General features: G+C 33.6%; 1 protein-coding gene across 1 annotated transcript in view; it reads right to left on the minus strand.

Annotated features, from left to right (window-relative positions):
- Window positions 1–477: 477 nt before the first annotated feature.
- LOC120325872 (cullin-9-like) overlaps window positions 478–17,268 on the minus strand; it is a 47,387-nt gene continuing 30,596 nt past the window's right edge. The window contains exons 37-60 of the mRNA XM_039392042.2: window positions 17,001–17,136; window positions 16,397–16,533; window positions 15,822–15,976; window positions 14,992–15,158; window positions 14,425–14,569; window positions 13,677–13,834; window positions 13,106–13,234; window positions 12,545–12,729; window positions 12,406–12,470; window positions 11,221–11,385; window positions 10,470–10,609; window positions 9,782–9,898; window positions 9,081–9,305; window positions 7,692–7,834; window positions 7,098–7,266; window positions 6,477–6,640; window positions 6,096–6,264; window positions 5,087–5,200; window positions 4,402–4,519; window positions 3,724–3,857; window positions 3,058–3,189; window positions 2,388–2,513; window positions 2,003–2,057; window positions 478–1,543 (exon numbers count right to left, since the gene is read on the minus strand). Of these exons, the coding sequence (XP_039247976.2) occupies window positions 1,464–1,543; window positions 2,003–2,057; window positions 2,388–2,513; window positions 3,058–3,189; window positions 3,724–3,857; window positions 4,402–4,519; window positions 5,087–5,200; window positions 6,096–6,264; window positions 6,477–6,640; window positions 7,098–7,266; window positions 7,692–7,834; window positions 9,081–9,305; window positions 9,782–9,898; window positions 10,470–10,609; window positions 11,221–11,385; window positions 12,406–12,470; window positions 12,545–12,729; window positions 13,106–13,234; window positions 13,677–13,834; window positions 14,425–14,569; window positions 14,992–15,158; window positions 15,822–15,976; window positions 16,397–16,533; window positions 17,001–17,136 (3,328 nt within the window). The 3' untranslated portion in view covers window positions 478–1,463. The remainder of the gene's footprint in view (window positions 1,544–2,002; window positions 2,058–2,387; window positions 2,514–3,057; window positions 3,190–3,723; window positions 3,858–4,401; window positions 4,520–5,086; window positions 5,201–6,095; window positions 6,265–6,476; window positions 6,641–7,097; window positions 7,267–7,691; window positions 7,835–9,080; window positions 9,306–9,781; window positions 9,899–10,469; window positions 10,610–11,220; window positions 11,386–12,405; window positions 12,471–12,544; window positions 12,730–13,105; window positions 13,235–13,676; window positions 13,835–14,424; window positions 14,570–14,991; window positions 15,159–15,821; window positions 15,977–16,396; window positions 16,534–17,000; window positions 17,137–17,268) is intronic.

The raw sequence follows: 17,268 nt of genomic DNA on the forward strand, positions 1-17,268 counted from the left end.
ACTCTCGAGAAAACAGTAGTCCGAAACTAAACTCTACACGATCTTTTTAATTAGATATCAGATCCTTGGGTGACGATACTCGATAACCAGCTTCGGTTCCTCGCGGCCTCCCTCCCACAGTTAAAATGTGTGATTACGTTTTTTCTTTGTATTTGACTTTTTAACTGGTTGGGAAAAATAAACTCGACTTGCAAGCAGTCATCAACGCTGCGGCGCTGAACAAGACGAATCTCAGGAATTAGCTTACAGATGAGCACTTGCAAGCTCAACTTGAACTTGCTAAGACTAAGACTAGCGAGTGGCTCGATGGCCCGGCCCTGAAGAATCGCCGTAATTTTACGTTTTGGCCCATCGCGATAAACAATCTACGCCTGGAGATATGGTAGAGTTATCGCCGACCTACCTCTAAGTCCTGACAATCCAAGAGGTTTGTCCGTTACCTGTATTATTGGAGACAACAGTTCGGGACTACAGACAGATATTTGCAATGAAACTTTTATGACTTGATATTACTAAGTAAATATCTTACAGTAAAAAAAAGAAGATCCAACATGGTCGGCAAAACTTATCACTGATAGTAAATATGCGGCTTAAATTTTTGTATCGACCAAACGTGATTCAGTGATAATAGTTTAAAATAATGAAAGTAAGCGTGCATAGCAAAAAAAGCAAAAAGAACATGGGAATCGGAACATGAGAAGCTGAAATTTCGATCATTATAGTCATCAGATCATTATAGTCATCAGATAACCTTACTTACACAAAAACGAAAAAAGTGTCAGATAAAGATGGCCCAGATGGGCAAACTTTATTCAATCCAACCAGGAGTTGACTTACTGTTTGCTTTCATTCTAAGATGATGGCAGTGGAACAAGTATAAACTGAATAAAGTGCGCCAGTCTTGTTTGGTCCGGGATAACATTTGAAAGTTTTGAGAACAATGTAGTTCTGTAGTCAAATCGAAAAATGAAATCCCCATTTCCCCTCCTGATTGTGAGATCGCATGTTGCATACGAATAAAATAAGGAGAGATAATGCAAACAATTATTGAAGAAAACGTATACCACAAAAGCATAAAAACCAGAAATAAACCTTTTGGGAAGAATTAAAAATTACTATAAAAGTCAACATGAAAAACATCCAATATACCCGATACTCAGTTAGTTTTCATTCAAAATTACACCAACAAAAAGTACAGATTGTACACAAGGTGCTAAGGATAGAATATGAAATTGAATGATTGTTAACTATCATAAATCAGCACTTTTCAAAAATGGATGAAGTGGTGAAAGATTGTAAACAAAACATGTTGAACTGCAGATTTGTGACCTGGATAGTATTGCTACAATTCCTTATATAAGTCGAATATAGTGAGTCCATTTTCACCTATCAATATCTTAAATATCTCCAAGATTTTATTCCACAGTGGCTAATCACCTATAGTTTAGTTGTGGTTCCATTTGTTAAAACATTGAGTACAGATTATCTTCTTCATATTGCATATCGTAATCACCAACAGTGTCATCTGATATTCGATTATCATCTGTATGGGAAAAGCAAGATTGTGGTATTTATAACATTAGTATCGTGACTTTGCGCAAGTTATACTAAATTTAAACCTAAGTTACTATTGCAGAAAATCATGCCCAGGGTGTAAAATATCAGACAGGCTGAGATGGCTCAAAAAATTATGAATGTTTTTAAACTACTATTGTACATACTTAAACACTGTCACCAACCAGCAATTACCCAATGACAGGCAGCAAGGAGTCCAGGATTCCTCTCACACATAATGAGAACCCACGCAGAGTAATCAGCATTGCCTTATCAATTTGTTCATTTTAAGATAATTTCAGGTAAATAGATTCAAAGGTTGGATTTTTGTTTGATTTTCATATTATTTTATTAGGTAGCTGTCAAAATGCAGGAGCAAATCTCCAAAAATGAGAAAATCAACTATTGATATTTCGAAACACAATTTAAAATAAACTATTTTCAGTACCATCGTCGTCATCATCATCGTCAAATGTGTCATCATCTGAACTCGGAAAATTCCCCTGAAATATGGAAAACGGGTATCACTTACGAACACTAAATGGTTGGACTTGAATATATTAAATCCACAAACTAATGACCTTGACTCCGTGTTTACCACCTCCCCCCAGGGTAAAATTAATTGAGTAAATCACTGTTGTTTTCTTTTGAAATTTTTAAGATTTCATTTATACCATTCAAACTCATGTTTCAGACAAATCTACTTTTCGAAGTTTTCACAAAACTACGCAAAATACATTGTCCACGAATCTAGCTATGCTCTTTCTACCAATTGAAAGTAAATTCTTTCTGAATAGCGTCAAAAGGCGGCAAAGTCTTCAAAGATTCCAAACCTCATCATTGTTTTCATCATCATCGTCGTCGTCATCATCATCCTCATCGTCTTCATCCCATGCTCTTAGTACAGGATTCAATCTATCAACTGCACTTTCTAATGCAGTAGCATCTCTTCTCCATAACTACAAACATAAAGAAAACGAGATTAGGTAAAATATTTCTCCATAAAAATAAAAATAGGGGAAAAAAATCAACAGTTCCACACAAGATTTTAAGCTGCATTCCATCCTTAACAATCATTAAAGAACCACTAATATTTCCATAAGAAGAATTTGCCCAAAGTATGGTGAGTGGCACTCACTCAGAAGTAAAGGATATTCAATTCTGAAGCACTTTTATAAGCACCAGTGTAATGTTAATCTCAACTGAAACTATACAGGTTCAACATGACACATCAGGCACCAACAAATGCTGATTGATGTGGAACTCCCAAGCAGGTAAAGCCGACATGACCAGGTAAATAAATAGCTATGAGATAATGAATTCTACGTCAAGTTAAAGAAATATTTGGCATGAATTCTTACCTCCAGAGAGGTAAACTGAGTAGTTCTCTCATAGTCAATGCGTAAAACGATTAAAATCATCCATTTTTAATTGAATTTGGACCATTCAAATCTTTGTTTGCGATTAGCATGTATAAAATAATACCAATATTAGAAAAATTACCCCGAATCCAATGTCTTCATCATCATGCTCATCATCAGACATTCCAGCAGGTCGAGCATGAAGAACAATGTTACTTCGATTTGTTTTACCATCTGCCAATAATTTTGACAAGGGCAAACCAACTTTCATGTCCTAATTAAATTATAATGAATGAAATAAATAAAATACAGAAAGAATAAACCTGTTAAGCCATGATGATGCTGAGTAAATGTTTTCCTGTATTCAAATGAAATTCTTTCTAGTGGTTCTAATTTTAGGTTTTGATAGCTTGTTGGACTCGTTAGGGTAATGAGTACACAATATTTTAAAGGTGACTTTCATATAGGCGGAATACTCGAATATACTATGCCTAGGTTATTCACTTAGGTGGTTTCGACATTCAACCATTTTAAATTAGTCATGCCAGATGAACAACTTAAATGCCAATTAGCAGCAACTTTAGAAAATCATAAAAATTGATCAAACAAATAAAATTGAAAGGATAAATGTTAAGTCTTGTCTGATAAAAGTAAACAACAAAATATGAAGTGCTTGATATTGAAGCATAATTATTTTTTGTATGTAGGACTGCCCGAAACAAAGTCACAAGACTTAGAAAGAATATGAATAGAAACTTCAGTTGATGTCTAAAGTAACTAATGAGAACAATCCAAAATGCACGCCAACCTGGGCCGAAAAAGTTAGTATTGATTTCAACTGAGTTCCAATTTTGGAAAAATTTTCTTCCATTTGTATGAGATCAGAATCGCTTAAATTTGCGAGAGCATTGTTGATATCTGCAACACCAAGAAGGGTTTTGTCTGCAAGAAAGAATATACGAACATTATTATGAAAGAAGAGAATGATTCCATACCAGGAAGCTAACAAGACAGCTAATTAAAAAATAATTTATTTTCTACTGTCTACTTGATAACTAACTAGTAACTAGTAATGCCTAAATCCAAGAAATTCAGTTTAAATGAAATTAAAACTATAAAATAATGGTTTATCAACAAAATTCACCATTTTTCTCTGAAGACATGAGTATGAACATATGAATTTATGAAAAATGTTTATCAACAAAGATATTATATAATTTTTTTGGCACTCCAGAAGTAAGTGCACCAAGATGGCGCACAACCACCCTAACCTGGCGCAATCTTGGTACACATACTTCGGGAGCACCATTTTTTATATGTATATATTCCAGAAGGAAAAAAAAGTCAGGGAAAACGACTCAATCATATGGCAAACCACAGTCCAAGGCTTTTTATTAAATTCATTTAATTTATTTATGTTAAAATTGCTTTTGATACCTATAGCTAAAAAGGAGCTACAAACTTCAAATTATCATATTATATTCACCTAAAAATTCCTGTAGTTTGAGAGTGTTGTTTTCTAGTACTTGAGAATGAAGTTCCATAGTTTTCATCCTTTCTGTATCGACCGAATAATAACTGAAAATGTTGCTGTATGCCAGTGCCTGAAAAATGGCAGTGTGTAAGGACTGACAACCAATAGATACATATGATAAAATGAATGTCTGTGTGGTAGGAAATTATATGTGCGAATATCTATATGTCTGTGTCTAGTATTTGAACTGCACAGGCCTGATGCGGTCACAGGGTTTAACTTTGAATTTTATAAGTTTAGAGTCGAGCACAATACAATTACAATGTTAGCCCGCCATTGGGCCATGTCTGCCATTGAAGTAAGTTGGTGTCAAATCAAAGAGTCAGAACTGAAGGTTCAGATTTACCAAAGAATAGAGCTTTTCAGTATAAACTGAAATGACACCAAGTTAAGCCAAATTTCTAACAGTATCTAAAAAAGCGAATAGAATATTTTTGGAGAAACTGCTGGAGTCAAAATTGATATTTTGTTGAACCAAAGTCAGGAGTTGTTTTTTCAATAGAGTATTTAATTTAATTTAAGTATTCAATTTTTTAACCACAAGAACTTTTAACGAGAAGATTTGTGAGATTGATGAGTGATCAACCCATAATTATAACATACGGTACCCTGCAGTAAAAAATCCTTCAACCCTTACTTTTCTTGCTTTCACTAAAATGATGCAAACTCTGATTGCACGAGTGAGTTTGACTGGTGAAACCATTGTTGCATCCACTGACATCATTCGTTTAACGATACCAAGTGGAAACATCTAAATTCAAAATAAGATTGTACTGTTTAATTGCTTTCATATAAACACATTGTCTTAAAGGTAGATTACATGGAAAAGAATTGGAAAAGTTGTGTTTATTAAAGAACAAATTACCAAATTGACCATTAAATAGGGTTACCATATTTCACGGACCATAACCCAGATCAGGATAAATGGGGGAATTCCAATAAATCTTTATTAATACATAAGACGCACTGCACTATAAGACACAACAATTTTCATGAAGTTGAAGACAGCATTTTTTTTTATAAAACAATAGTAGCCTACCTAATGGTTTGACTGTAGGCAATAAAGCATGAAGCACTACCTGATCCATACATAAGAAACACGATCGAAAGTGTGGAAATAAATGACGTGAAACAGAAATAAATACACTTCTTGTCGGTTGTAGAGCAGAATTTTTTTGTAAAGAATGATGAATAATTCGGAATAATTTACTTTTTTAGAATATTTTTGAACATCAAAATAGAATTAGTAAACAGTAAATCTTTATTCTATTTAGACAGAGATCTGGCAAGCTAAATGATGCAACTGAACTCTAGACTGCATAAAATCATAATTAATGTTCAATGGACAAGCAATGTCTTCCTTCAATGACCAAGAAAAATACTAAGAAAAATCCTTGACAAAGATGTTTAGAAAACAACATAATCAATTTGAAGCTATTAAAAGTTGTTGGCAAGAATATAGAATAGCTTGGCATTGTTTAATGGTGCTGGAGTCAGATCTGAAGTCACAGTTCCAATTATCTGAAGTAGGGATCGGAGATTCTTGAAAATCCTCATGAGTTGAAGTAATGACTTGCTGTTTCCCCAGTGTAATATATATTGAATTTATTATTCAATAAAAGCAGTTATACAATAACATGTGTTACCGTTGCTTTATGATGAAATTGACATCTCTTATTATGGTCTTGAAATTTCAATCCTGCTTGTGCCATCTTGCTTACTTTAGCTGAGCATTTATAGTAATCCCGATGTGTTGGTCGCCATGGTTTCAGACATCTCCAACAAAAATCATGGCTGCATTTGAGACACTTCATGCTAGAATGAAAAATTTTGTAGAAATAAAAATATATCCTGGTTTTGACACATCTTGATAATTTGTCTTAATAAGAATTACTGTTGTCACACTGTCTTTTCTTTCTATCCATTCCAGAACTTCAGCAATGTTCAAAATGCAACATTAATTCTGAACACCAAGATAAATCAATTTGAAATATATAAAAATTGAAACAAATAAAAAATAAGCATACTGTAAACATCCATCGTCTTTTTCAATATTAGCTTGGCAGTTTGGACATCTTTTTGCAATAAGTCTTGCTAGATGTTTACTTCTTGCATCATCACCCATTCCTTCAAAATAACCTCCATCTTCCAACCATTGTGACATGTGACCACAACTTGCAGGATAATGTGACTGAAAACAAGAAATAATACAACTAAGAACATCGTCTTGTAGTAGTAATTTGATTTGGTTATTGAAAAATCCAGATGATATTTCGTTTTCCTATATTTTCAATTTCATAATGTTTCCACCGAAAGTGTAACAGCAGGATAAACACACCAGAATTATTAGGAGAAATTTCTTCACTTTTGACTTATAATTCGATATATTTCCAGGAGAGGATCTTGTTTTGTTCACACCAATCACTTCGGTTATGTCATGAATTAATTTTATCTTTCACTGTTTACTACTGTAACTACTTACCGCATCATTCAGCCGCATAAACAGCTTTTTACAATTTCAAAAATAAATTGTTTAAATTTTTGTTTTGTTTAACTCCTTGAGCCAAACTCAATCATAGCAATATTTTTTGTCATGCCACGAAAGACAAATAATAAAAATCAGATGAAGAGAGCAAGTCTCAAATTACCTCGGAATAAGTGCAAGCGAAACAAGTTTCCCAACCACATGCTGAGCAAGTACCGATGTTTTTCCATGAAGAACCTTTTCTCACAACCATATCACATCCTAGTGGGCAATGACACCAGGTTAATGATCTGTCACTTTCAACATAGGATCGCACAAGTACCATTTTGTACCTGAAGAATGAAAACTTAGAATTAGTAAAATACCAAAGTGTATTTCATTAAAAAAGTATGAATTGAGAGGTTACCACACTTATCAAGCACGTTTAATTTTTGTAATACAAATCATGGCAAAGGGGGAGCAATTTCACTTCTTTATCATCAACTTCAATAAAGCCATTCAATAAATGCGATACGCCAGCTTGTTTTGACGCTCATGGCGGAGTTGAATGTATGATATCTGTTCTTATTTTAACATTAATTTGAATAAGTTTGATCATTTACACCAGTTTTCAAATGTGGACAGATGAGATGAATTTATTTGGGAAATGGATTTATATAAAAATTGTGCGTGAAATTTAATCATTACATGAAACAAAAAACTAACCATCTTTTGAACTTATAAACTCTCCAAAAATGAACTAATTCATATAAGTTACCGTTCATAAATATCTTTTTCGTCTTTGAATAGTCTTTCATATGTTTCCAGTGTTGGACGAGCATCGCATTTTTCAATAGGACACTGAGCATTTGATGCCTGATTTTCATCCAATTTTTGAGTAAGATAGGTTTTCCAGCAATCCTATAGAAATTGGAAAAGTATAACAAACAACTGGTACAAATATATCACAATATTATCCTACTTATCTTATTTCCATTTTTGCGCTGCAGGATAATGTAAGGTAAAGACAACTTACTGAGTAATTACTGCGCACTAACAAAAATATATTTGTGTTTTGTTTAGATTTTTGTAACTTCCCTATACAAACATATTTCAATTTGAAATATTTTTGCACTAGTGCGCAGCAAAACTATTACATTATTTAGAACTATCATTATGATATAGCAATGCTAGAGGAAAGAATGGCATAGATCAGGGTTGTCCAACCTTTTTGGCGGAAGGGTCACTTTTAGTTTACGAATGATTCCGCGGGCCACTTGGTATGGTCATGGTAGTTATGTTCTAGTTTTCATTACACCGGCTACAGATTAATGAAAAACAGCCTGTCACCAAAACTATAATAACAATGAAAATACGAAGATACAGTAAAGTCAAAAGTTTTTACCACCTATAGAAATTCTAATGTGAAGTATGAACTGATTTTATACAAAGTTGTCAAGATTAGGTGCGATGGGCGATGTAGAAATGCGAAGTGAATTTTTTATATGAATGTTAAAAATTAGTGATATCACAGGGATTTGAGATGGTTCATCCGTGAAAAAACTTGCTCGTATATGTAAGTGCTGTCAAATATTGAGGTCATGAAAACTGCCTCTTTTAGCTTCACAGAAAAAAAAGCGGTAAAACAGATTGAAATACACAGCAGACGATAAAAATGAAATTTAAATATCTCTTTCTCAGGCAATAACGCCCGCAAAAAGACTTTAAAAGGATTCCGATAGCTCGTTGGTGCTTATCGCGCGTTTGAATGACGAGAAATAATTAATTTTTTATTAGAGGTTTCAATAGTGGCTCAGATTTGTAAAAGACATCGGGCTTCAAATAATACAGCGCGGGTCACTCAAAAATCTTCGGCGGGCCACGGGTTGGAGGACCCTGGCATAGATGGTTGTCAAAAGACACAAAATCCCTTTTGATTAGTTTCAAAGAATTTAAATAGATAGTAACTAAATTATTAAGCAAATATTGGCATCATATTCAGATATCTAACTGAAGTTCAGATAATGAAGCACCTTTTACTTGTTTTGTGCAGAAACTTGGCATAAAACAAAGGTTTAAAAAATCTTAAAAAAATATATTTATTATTACTAAGAAAAGAAGCATTTACCATAAATAGTAGAATAAAATTGATAAGATAACAACTTACAACACAGCATTGATGATCACATTGTAATGCGAGTGAATTTGAAGATGTGAGTTCGTTAGTACAAATAGGACAACAATTATCAGAAGATGAAGTTTGACTTTTTGCAGTACTAGCAGATGCTGCAGCAGCACCTTGTTCAGACAGATCATCCTCATTTTCATCCGATTCTTTTTCTTCATTTGCGATTCCAATTGCTCTCAATGTTGACTTATTACTTACATAATGCTAAAATAGCAGAAGGATACATGTTTATCCCGAGAAAGAGGAAAGCCGATAAGGCGACTTAATCATATGGCGAACCGCATCATCTTGTCTGGTTACCAGTTCATGTCAGGTAGAAGATTAGTTAGCCAAGTATTTGTTTCAGATACATGGACTCAATGGAGTAAGGAACCCCCAGGTTAAGCTGTTAACCCGTGAAAGATAATCAGAGTTGCGGTGGCGAGCATATTCCTGATGCTTAGCACGATGCGTCACATCGCTGAGCCAAAACACAATGAATAGACTTAAACAAAAACTTATAAAGAAATATAAGAAAACAAACTCATCATCTAATGTTTGGCAGACTGCTGCGTTACATACCCAATATAATTATTCATGTTCATAGCATTGAATTTAGGGCATATTATAAACTATTTTAAATTAATCTGTCATTATCATTGGTGCCTTTTTTATTCCTATTCTGTATTAAATAAATATACCTCTATCAAATCTTGAACCCTCCAATCCATTTGTAGTAATAATGCTTCCACAATACTCTTGTCACAGGAAAGTACTTGAGAAATTCTTGTGATAGATTTTTCAATTGTAGTATATATCTGGAAATAAAATTAGAAATATGGCATAATCTCTCAATTTTTTCATGATATTTTCGCTCATCTTCACTCTATTCAAGGCTTCGTAAAAGAAGCTAAATTTCAAATAAAATAACATGTGACCCCCAGAGCCTAATATGTATAAGTAAACGCTGGCCATATGAGTCACATTAATTAAAAAAAAAAATTGATTCACAGGAAATGTGCTCTTTGTATTAGTCTTGAACAGTAGTTCTCAAATTAAGGGAGACGTGACAATTTTTGAAGTAGCGTGAAGTTAATTAAAAATAAAAATATTTGTTAGATTTGATCTCGCCCGCCTTATTTTGGATATTTACATTCAGTCCACATATTTTCAACATGCTTTTTGAATAAAACATACTTTCGCTTTATTATCTGTTATTTGTAGCAGCTTAAAAAGTTTGAGAACCACTGTTATAAAAGCAAACGTATCCAGTCTCTCATACCACGAATTCATTAAAATACTATGGAAAGACTCGAAGATTCCAAATGATTTAACAGAATTAAAACCTTTTGATTCGGGAAAAAAAAATTCATGAAAAATCAAATATACCTCGTCTTTTGTGAGTGATTGGCATGATCTTTGTAAAGTGATGATTGCTGGATTCTCGGACATTCCATGAACAAGATGCCAAGATAATAAGTCTTTGAATGGATAAACTATATCTTGAGGTGCTGGTGTTAATGGAATGACTGGAAATAATTGAACACAAACTTGTTAGGAATTAATAAAGATATGGATCTAATGGGGACTATCTCCCAGTGGTTCTTAACCTTTGCAAATGTGTTGAACCCCTACGTTATTCTGCAAGCTTTCGTCAAACCCTGATGTTTTGAGCAGGGCGCAGCCGAAACTTTATGAAAACATAAGTTGCAACAAGGGAACTACTAACTGCACATAGTTATATGACAGCGAGGTTTTTTTGTCGAAGCCATAAGCAGGAATCGTCTAAAAACGAGCGACATTTCCAAAGAAGTATACAGAGATCAATTCATTGCCAGGTCCACAGAAACTTATATCTGCGCGAAACTACACATGTAGCTATTTTATGAGTTAAAGTTTGAATATCGGCTGTGAAATAAAGTAATTTTTACATAATTAATAGACTGTATAAGAGAAATACTTTATGATACACAAATGTTTCAGAGGACTTTCGTCATACCCCTGGAACAGCTCCACCGAACCCCAGGGGTTCAATCAAACCCAGGTTAAGAAAAACTGATTTATCTATTCAAGTAAACATAGCGAGGTGTCGTCTATCTGGAAAAATTCGCTAAAAAGTTCAATTAGATATGCTACACACCAGAATTATCAGATTCCTTTCTATTTTTGGGAATCGCTCCAGATTTTGATCGAGTTGATGCGGGAGATGACGTAGGATGGGGAATCGGGATAGAAGTCGAAGATGAATTAGTAGCTGTCTCCCATTCATCATCATCAGATTCTTGAATTCCATCTGCACTAATTTCTAAAAATAAAAATAATAGAATTTGAATGAAAATCAACTCAAAAACACAATCCTAAATAATTCGGACATATGAAATAGACAACTTATATTACACGCAGATGACAGATAAGTTAAATAAACATGATGGATAACGATAATTCATCAAATCAGCAAAGTGGAAAATGTAGTTGCATATTGATTTACTACAAAGAAACCTTAAGCCCAGGGTTGCTGAGTGAGGCAAAATTCACGATCGACTTTGATTCAGAAAAAATTTGATTCGGAACCTCGGGTCATAAAAAAATTTAGGTTCAGACCCGGGTTATAAAAAAATTGTGACTTCATATCCAGCTCCAACCGCAAGCCAAAATCAAATTTTGATAACGAAGACTTTAGCTTAAGCAAGCCTCATTTGACAAATTGTTACAAATGATTAGCAATTGTTTGAGTCAAATGTTTTACTATTTCGAATACATTATGAGAAAATATTCTCGAATATGAAATATCGAATTCATTCTAAATTTGGGCACGCTCATGTGCAATATTATATAAATCACTATTTATTTATGTTGATCATATTTGAAATGACATGAACATAAGGGCCCATTGTTTACTTCGTGTTGTTCCTTAGCAGTTGAGGTATCGTACGTTCCACCTACTTGTCTGACGATTGAAACCTCATTTTTAAATTAAAATGTTCTAAATTGATCCCAATTTCAGAAATTTACCATATCTAAATTTACCATATCGAAAATAATGAATTTTGAATGTATTCGAATATTCGATTCATTTCATCCATGCCTTTGACTATTATAACCATTGAAAGTACAAATTTCTAACTCCGACAAACTCGAAAATTTCCTAATCCACCTCCAGCAAGAACAAAGTAAACTTCGACTCTAAGATCACACCCCTGCTTTAGCGAACACATATTAATTTATACGGCTGGTAAAAAGTCAAAATTACAATAAATAAAATATTGTTGATGAAACACTCCATCAAAAAATACCAGCAAAATCTTAAATAGAATTTTCCATTCACCTCGTGTTACATCTATTACAGTTGCGTCTTGATTTACTTCTATGGTAGTCTCCTTCTCTTCATTCCTGAATTAACATTAGTAAACATGAGTTATGAGTGACTGTTAGGTCAGAGTAAAAGGCGTAGAGAAAACACTCACTTTGCAGCAGGTTCCTGTGTTGCTTGTGTAACATCATTCTCAGCTTCACTTTCTTTTTCCATACATATAGTAGATGTTCTACTTCTTATAGGAGGTGATTTGGCAATGTATTCTAAGATTTGAGGATTTTCTGGATCTTGTTTTATAAATCCAAGATCGATCAAAAGATCACATCTCGCTCTTATCTGCGTGGTGAAAGGCGAAAAATATTAAAAACTACTAGATGCAAAATAATATATAGCAGCTGGTAGAGTGTAGACCAGGGGTGGCCAGGCCAGTCATAGATAATAGACTTGGTTACTGGGCTGCAGGCTCAAAACTCCAGTTTATTTACAACAGCTAGGCCAGCGATTGTATATTAATACGGAGCGCTCTTTATATAATGTTAGATATCTTATATAGTGCCTTGTTTGGAGCGGAATGAAAGCATAATCGTCCAATACCAAAAATCGAGAAATTAGCATCAGAGATATCGTAATTAGCAATTAGAATTACTATTATGAGTTTGCTATTAATGTGACAAGAATATTTGTCTCAAAATAATTAAATAATCAGACAAACCTCAGATGAGAGTGGTAGGAAATAATTAGAATTGTTTTCTTTAATGACATCATGAGTTTTTGTGTTTTCAATATCAGTTCTATCATAAAATATACCATCAATCGGTTCTCCTAAACATTGTCTTGTGACCTGTAGCAGAAAATAGAGATAAATAAAAGGAAAATTCAAACAACGAGAATGGCAATCTAACCAGCAATGCAAACATGTATGGTTGGTCCATACAGAATGCCATAAAGCCAATATCTGTTAACTATATTTTTTGCAAATTTATACGATATTCTCTATTTTCTGTGATGATTCAAAATCCACAATTTCTAGAATAGCATATTTGTGAGTGGGCATTCTGGCAGCGATTTAAGTGTTAGACTAAACTACGAGAGTCTTGTGTAGAGCCAATGGCATAAACATATGTTGTGTAAAGAATATTAAATCCATACTTTTATATATATAATTCATTTGATACAATTCAGGTGATCCTATTAGTCATTTGATCATTGTATCTATCACTTTTCACATCTTGTTATTATATATGTCACATACTTCACCAAAGGTATAAAATGTTGGGACTTACATTGAACAGAAGAGCATCCATCTGACAAGACTGAGTTTGCTTGATACATTTAATAATAGCACAATCTATTATTGTATTTCGCTTCTCTGTTAATTCTTTTACATCGTCAAATTTATTGCAAATTTCGGTTTCATCGAAGCATACAACAAGATCTATAACTGTAGAAGAAAAAAATGGTGGGTAAAGGTTAAAAAGGTAATTCATGGAAGACTTGATTTATGAGGTATTTGCAGTCATAAAGCTGTTTGAGCTGACTCAACTCAAGCCTATTTACAAGACAGTCGGCTGCAAAGGAAGCAAACTTAAGGAATTCAGATTTTAAATTGTCAACCTATACAGTGCAATTAGCAATAACCATTTTCAGTGGTTCAAAAGAGTTATTTCAAATAATGATCAAAATGGTGGACACTATGGCCTAATGATTAAAAGAGTTGGACACGAGTATGCTGGTATCGCATGTTAAATATCAGGTTCAATATCAAGTAAACAATGCCACTCAAAATGTTGCCAAAAAAATAGTTGTTCTCAGAACAAGTTACCCATTCGTGCCAAAATTACCAATCCACAGAAAATGAATCAAGATGCGTAACGTAGCAACGTACTCATATCATTACTTCAGCAAAACCAAAATTGCAACGATTCATAAATAAATTTGCAATCATGTTGTTAATAACACTATCAATATAAAGATACCAGGATATGGCCTCTAAGGCACCAACAAAACAGTTTGGTGTATAAATATACAAACCTGGTGTTTTCATTTTTGTTTTATTAGTGTTTACAAGCACGAAAGATGTTTCCGAAGCTGGCTTCAAAATACTGGCTTTCATTAATCCATCCAATGCTGATGACCAATGGTGTGGGAATGCTTGTTTCCAGGTTTCAATATTCACCTTTAACAGAGTATTTTGATTATAATAGGCAGTGTAAATAACCACCAGAAGCAAAAAAGCTATCATATAAAGGTACAATGGCCAGGTGCAGGGAGATATGTTTTATTGTAAAAAAGAAGACTTTTATCATCATAAATATTCGATAATTGCCAAGAATTTTGCGCATCTTTACCCTAGTCTTATAACACTTGGTTGGTATAGTTTTGAGCTTTACGTATGCAATACTTTGTCAGGAATGAAGCAATTCCTGGTACTTGATATAATGAAATTGGCTTGCACATAAATTACCCAGTAACATTTAAAATACTATGGGAAATCTTTCATGGTTTCGGAAGAGTTTGGGAGAGCAGATCAGCGGTTCACCATCTCTGGCCCGGAGTTATATAGTTATGTTGACCAATTACAAAAACAGTAAAACTAACCTCATTTTCACAGTCATAATTAAAATGCAGCAAAAGAAGCATTTGCGTTGTTGTAACTTTATAGACTTGCTTTGTTTTCATGTCCACAATTTCAGCCCATCCTTCTCCTGTCCAATGTAATGGTCCGGAATTGGATGAACCGCTCGGTGAGACAGCCCGCTGGTATGCTGAAATAATACAATTTAAGATTATCAAATAGAAAAATATGTTTAAAATATCTGTGCTTTTAACAGCTATCATTTTCTAAAATTTCTGACTGTAATTCACTGAGAGATAAATCTTCTCTATATATCTAAGTGGGTGCGCTTGAGCTTGCTTTGAGCCCTAAAAAATCACAAGTGGGCAGTGATATAAAAGCTTTTGAATATTAGTCGAATCATATATTAAGAACAGGCAATCTACCAGTGGTTAGAGCAAGGGTGTGCAAGGACTACAATCATAATTTGCCAAGCTCATTCCATACAAATTTCAATAACAACTATGTAGTGAATGCGGAATTGGTTAAAAATAAAATTTATGGCAGCATCAGGCGGGCCAGATTGAATCACAAAAGGGCCAGAATTGGCTCGCGGGCCGTGGTTTGCCCATGTTAGGGTTAGAGCGTTCAATACAATTATTTTGTAATCTTGGGTTAAAGATCTTGGGATTTGAACCAAATATCAACCATCTCACTCGGAGTGTAATCAATTGGGTGTGCGATTCAAAAATAATACGATTCTGAACTATCCAGAAATAGCTTCTAGAGGAAAACGCTTCTCAAAAGGTCCATGCAATTCAAATGCAAAAGTCGGCATTAACAAAAGATAAAGATTCCGATAAAACAAACTGACCTGATTGGAAAAACGTTTCATAATCATTGAGTAAAGTGATGAGATCGCTTTTCAATTGACATAATAAATCAGGAACAGCATGTTTCTTAGTTGCTTTCAATCTCCATGATACAGGACTTACAACCTGAGCACCCAGTAACCCATTCTTGTACAAACTGCAAAAAGAGGAATTAACAAAAAAAATTTGCATGTGAATACACATCGGCCAAAAGAATTATGCTAAAATTCAAACAAAGCCAACACCATGTCTTGCATTGTACAGAGAACAGATTCGAAATACTTCAAATGAAAAAATAGGTTGTCTCAAGTTGAGTCACTCACTGAATGAGTGTCTCATGAGCGATTAGTTGAGTACTAACAGTCCAAGTCATTTCCTTATTAAGATGATTCGAGTAACTTCGAGTTTTTCATAAATAGCGTGTTAACCTCCCAAGACTGGGATAAAGTCAAGAAAACTACTCAACACTCCAGGAATTTGTCAGTGAAACACAACTTGAAATGTTACTTTACATATAGTTATCTATGCAACGAATGTTTAAATCTGGTACACATTCACACGGATGCTAATAGCTTACTTGAGTTTCATCCAGTGTTTTTCCAATTGACTTTGAAGTAATAGTTTTTGTTGTTGTTCAATTTCATCTGAGCTCATTAGCAATGATATTGTATCAAACATTTCCATTCTGTGAGCTATGAATCCATTCCATAGATTCTATCAAATTAAATCAATTCAATGTTTCAGTTACACAAATCTTACTTATATATACAGGGTGTCCAAAAAATTTTCCCTGATTTTATAGTAATAAGTAATAACAATTGTAAGTTTAAATAGATTTTATTAGGCAAAATTTTTTGGAAACCCGATACCCGATACAATCAGTTTTACATGAGACCCAGCAATAAATAATTAGGACTTATAACTTATCTATCAAATTCAGGGCAAATGTAATACATATCGAGAGAAAAAATCGCTGCATCAACATTGAATTACGATACAAAAAAGTTCAATAATGTAAACAAATTGAATCAACACATTGCGATCTTGTTTTGTGTCCATAAACTCTCCCAACTAAAGTGAATGTCTGAACCGCAAGTCATATGTTGCTTTCAACACCAAATATTAGATCCAATTATGCCAATTTTTAATTGTGGGTAGATAAGTAATTACAATAAATATACCTTTGAATGTGAGGCATCTTGTAGCATAAGGTTTGGTCGTCCATCAGGAAAACAAGCACAGATAGAATTTGAAATTTGTTTTTCAAAATCAAGATTTTCAGAGTCATAATTGAGCAATCTTGATGCAAGAAGAGAACTGAGAAATAAAAGAATTGAATTTTTTTTAAATAGAATATTTATGTATTGAAGCTTCATTAATAACTATATTTTTTAAAAACAATTTATCAATATTAAAACTAAAAAAAATCAAAACAGATTAAGCATTAAA

The sequence above is a fragment of the Styela clava genome, chromosome 4 (assembly GCF_964204865.1).
Source record: "Styela clava chromosome 4, kaStyClav1.hap1.2, whole genome shotgun sequence".
Lineage (NCBI taxonomy): Eukaryota > Metazoa > Chordata > Ascidiacea > Stolidobranchia > Styelidae > Styela > Styela clava.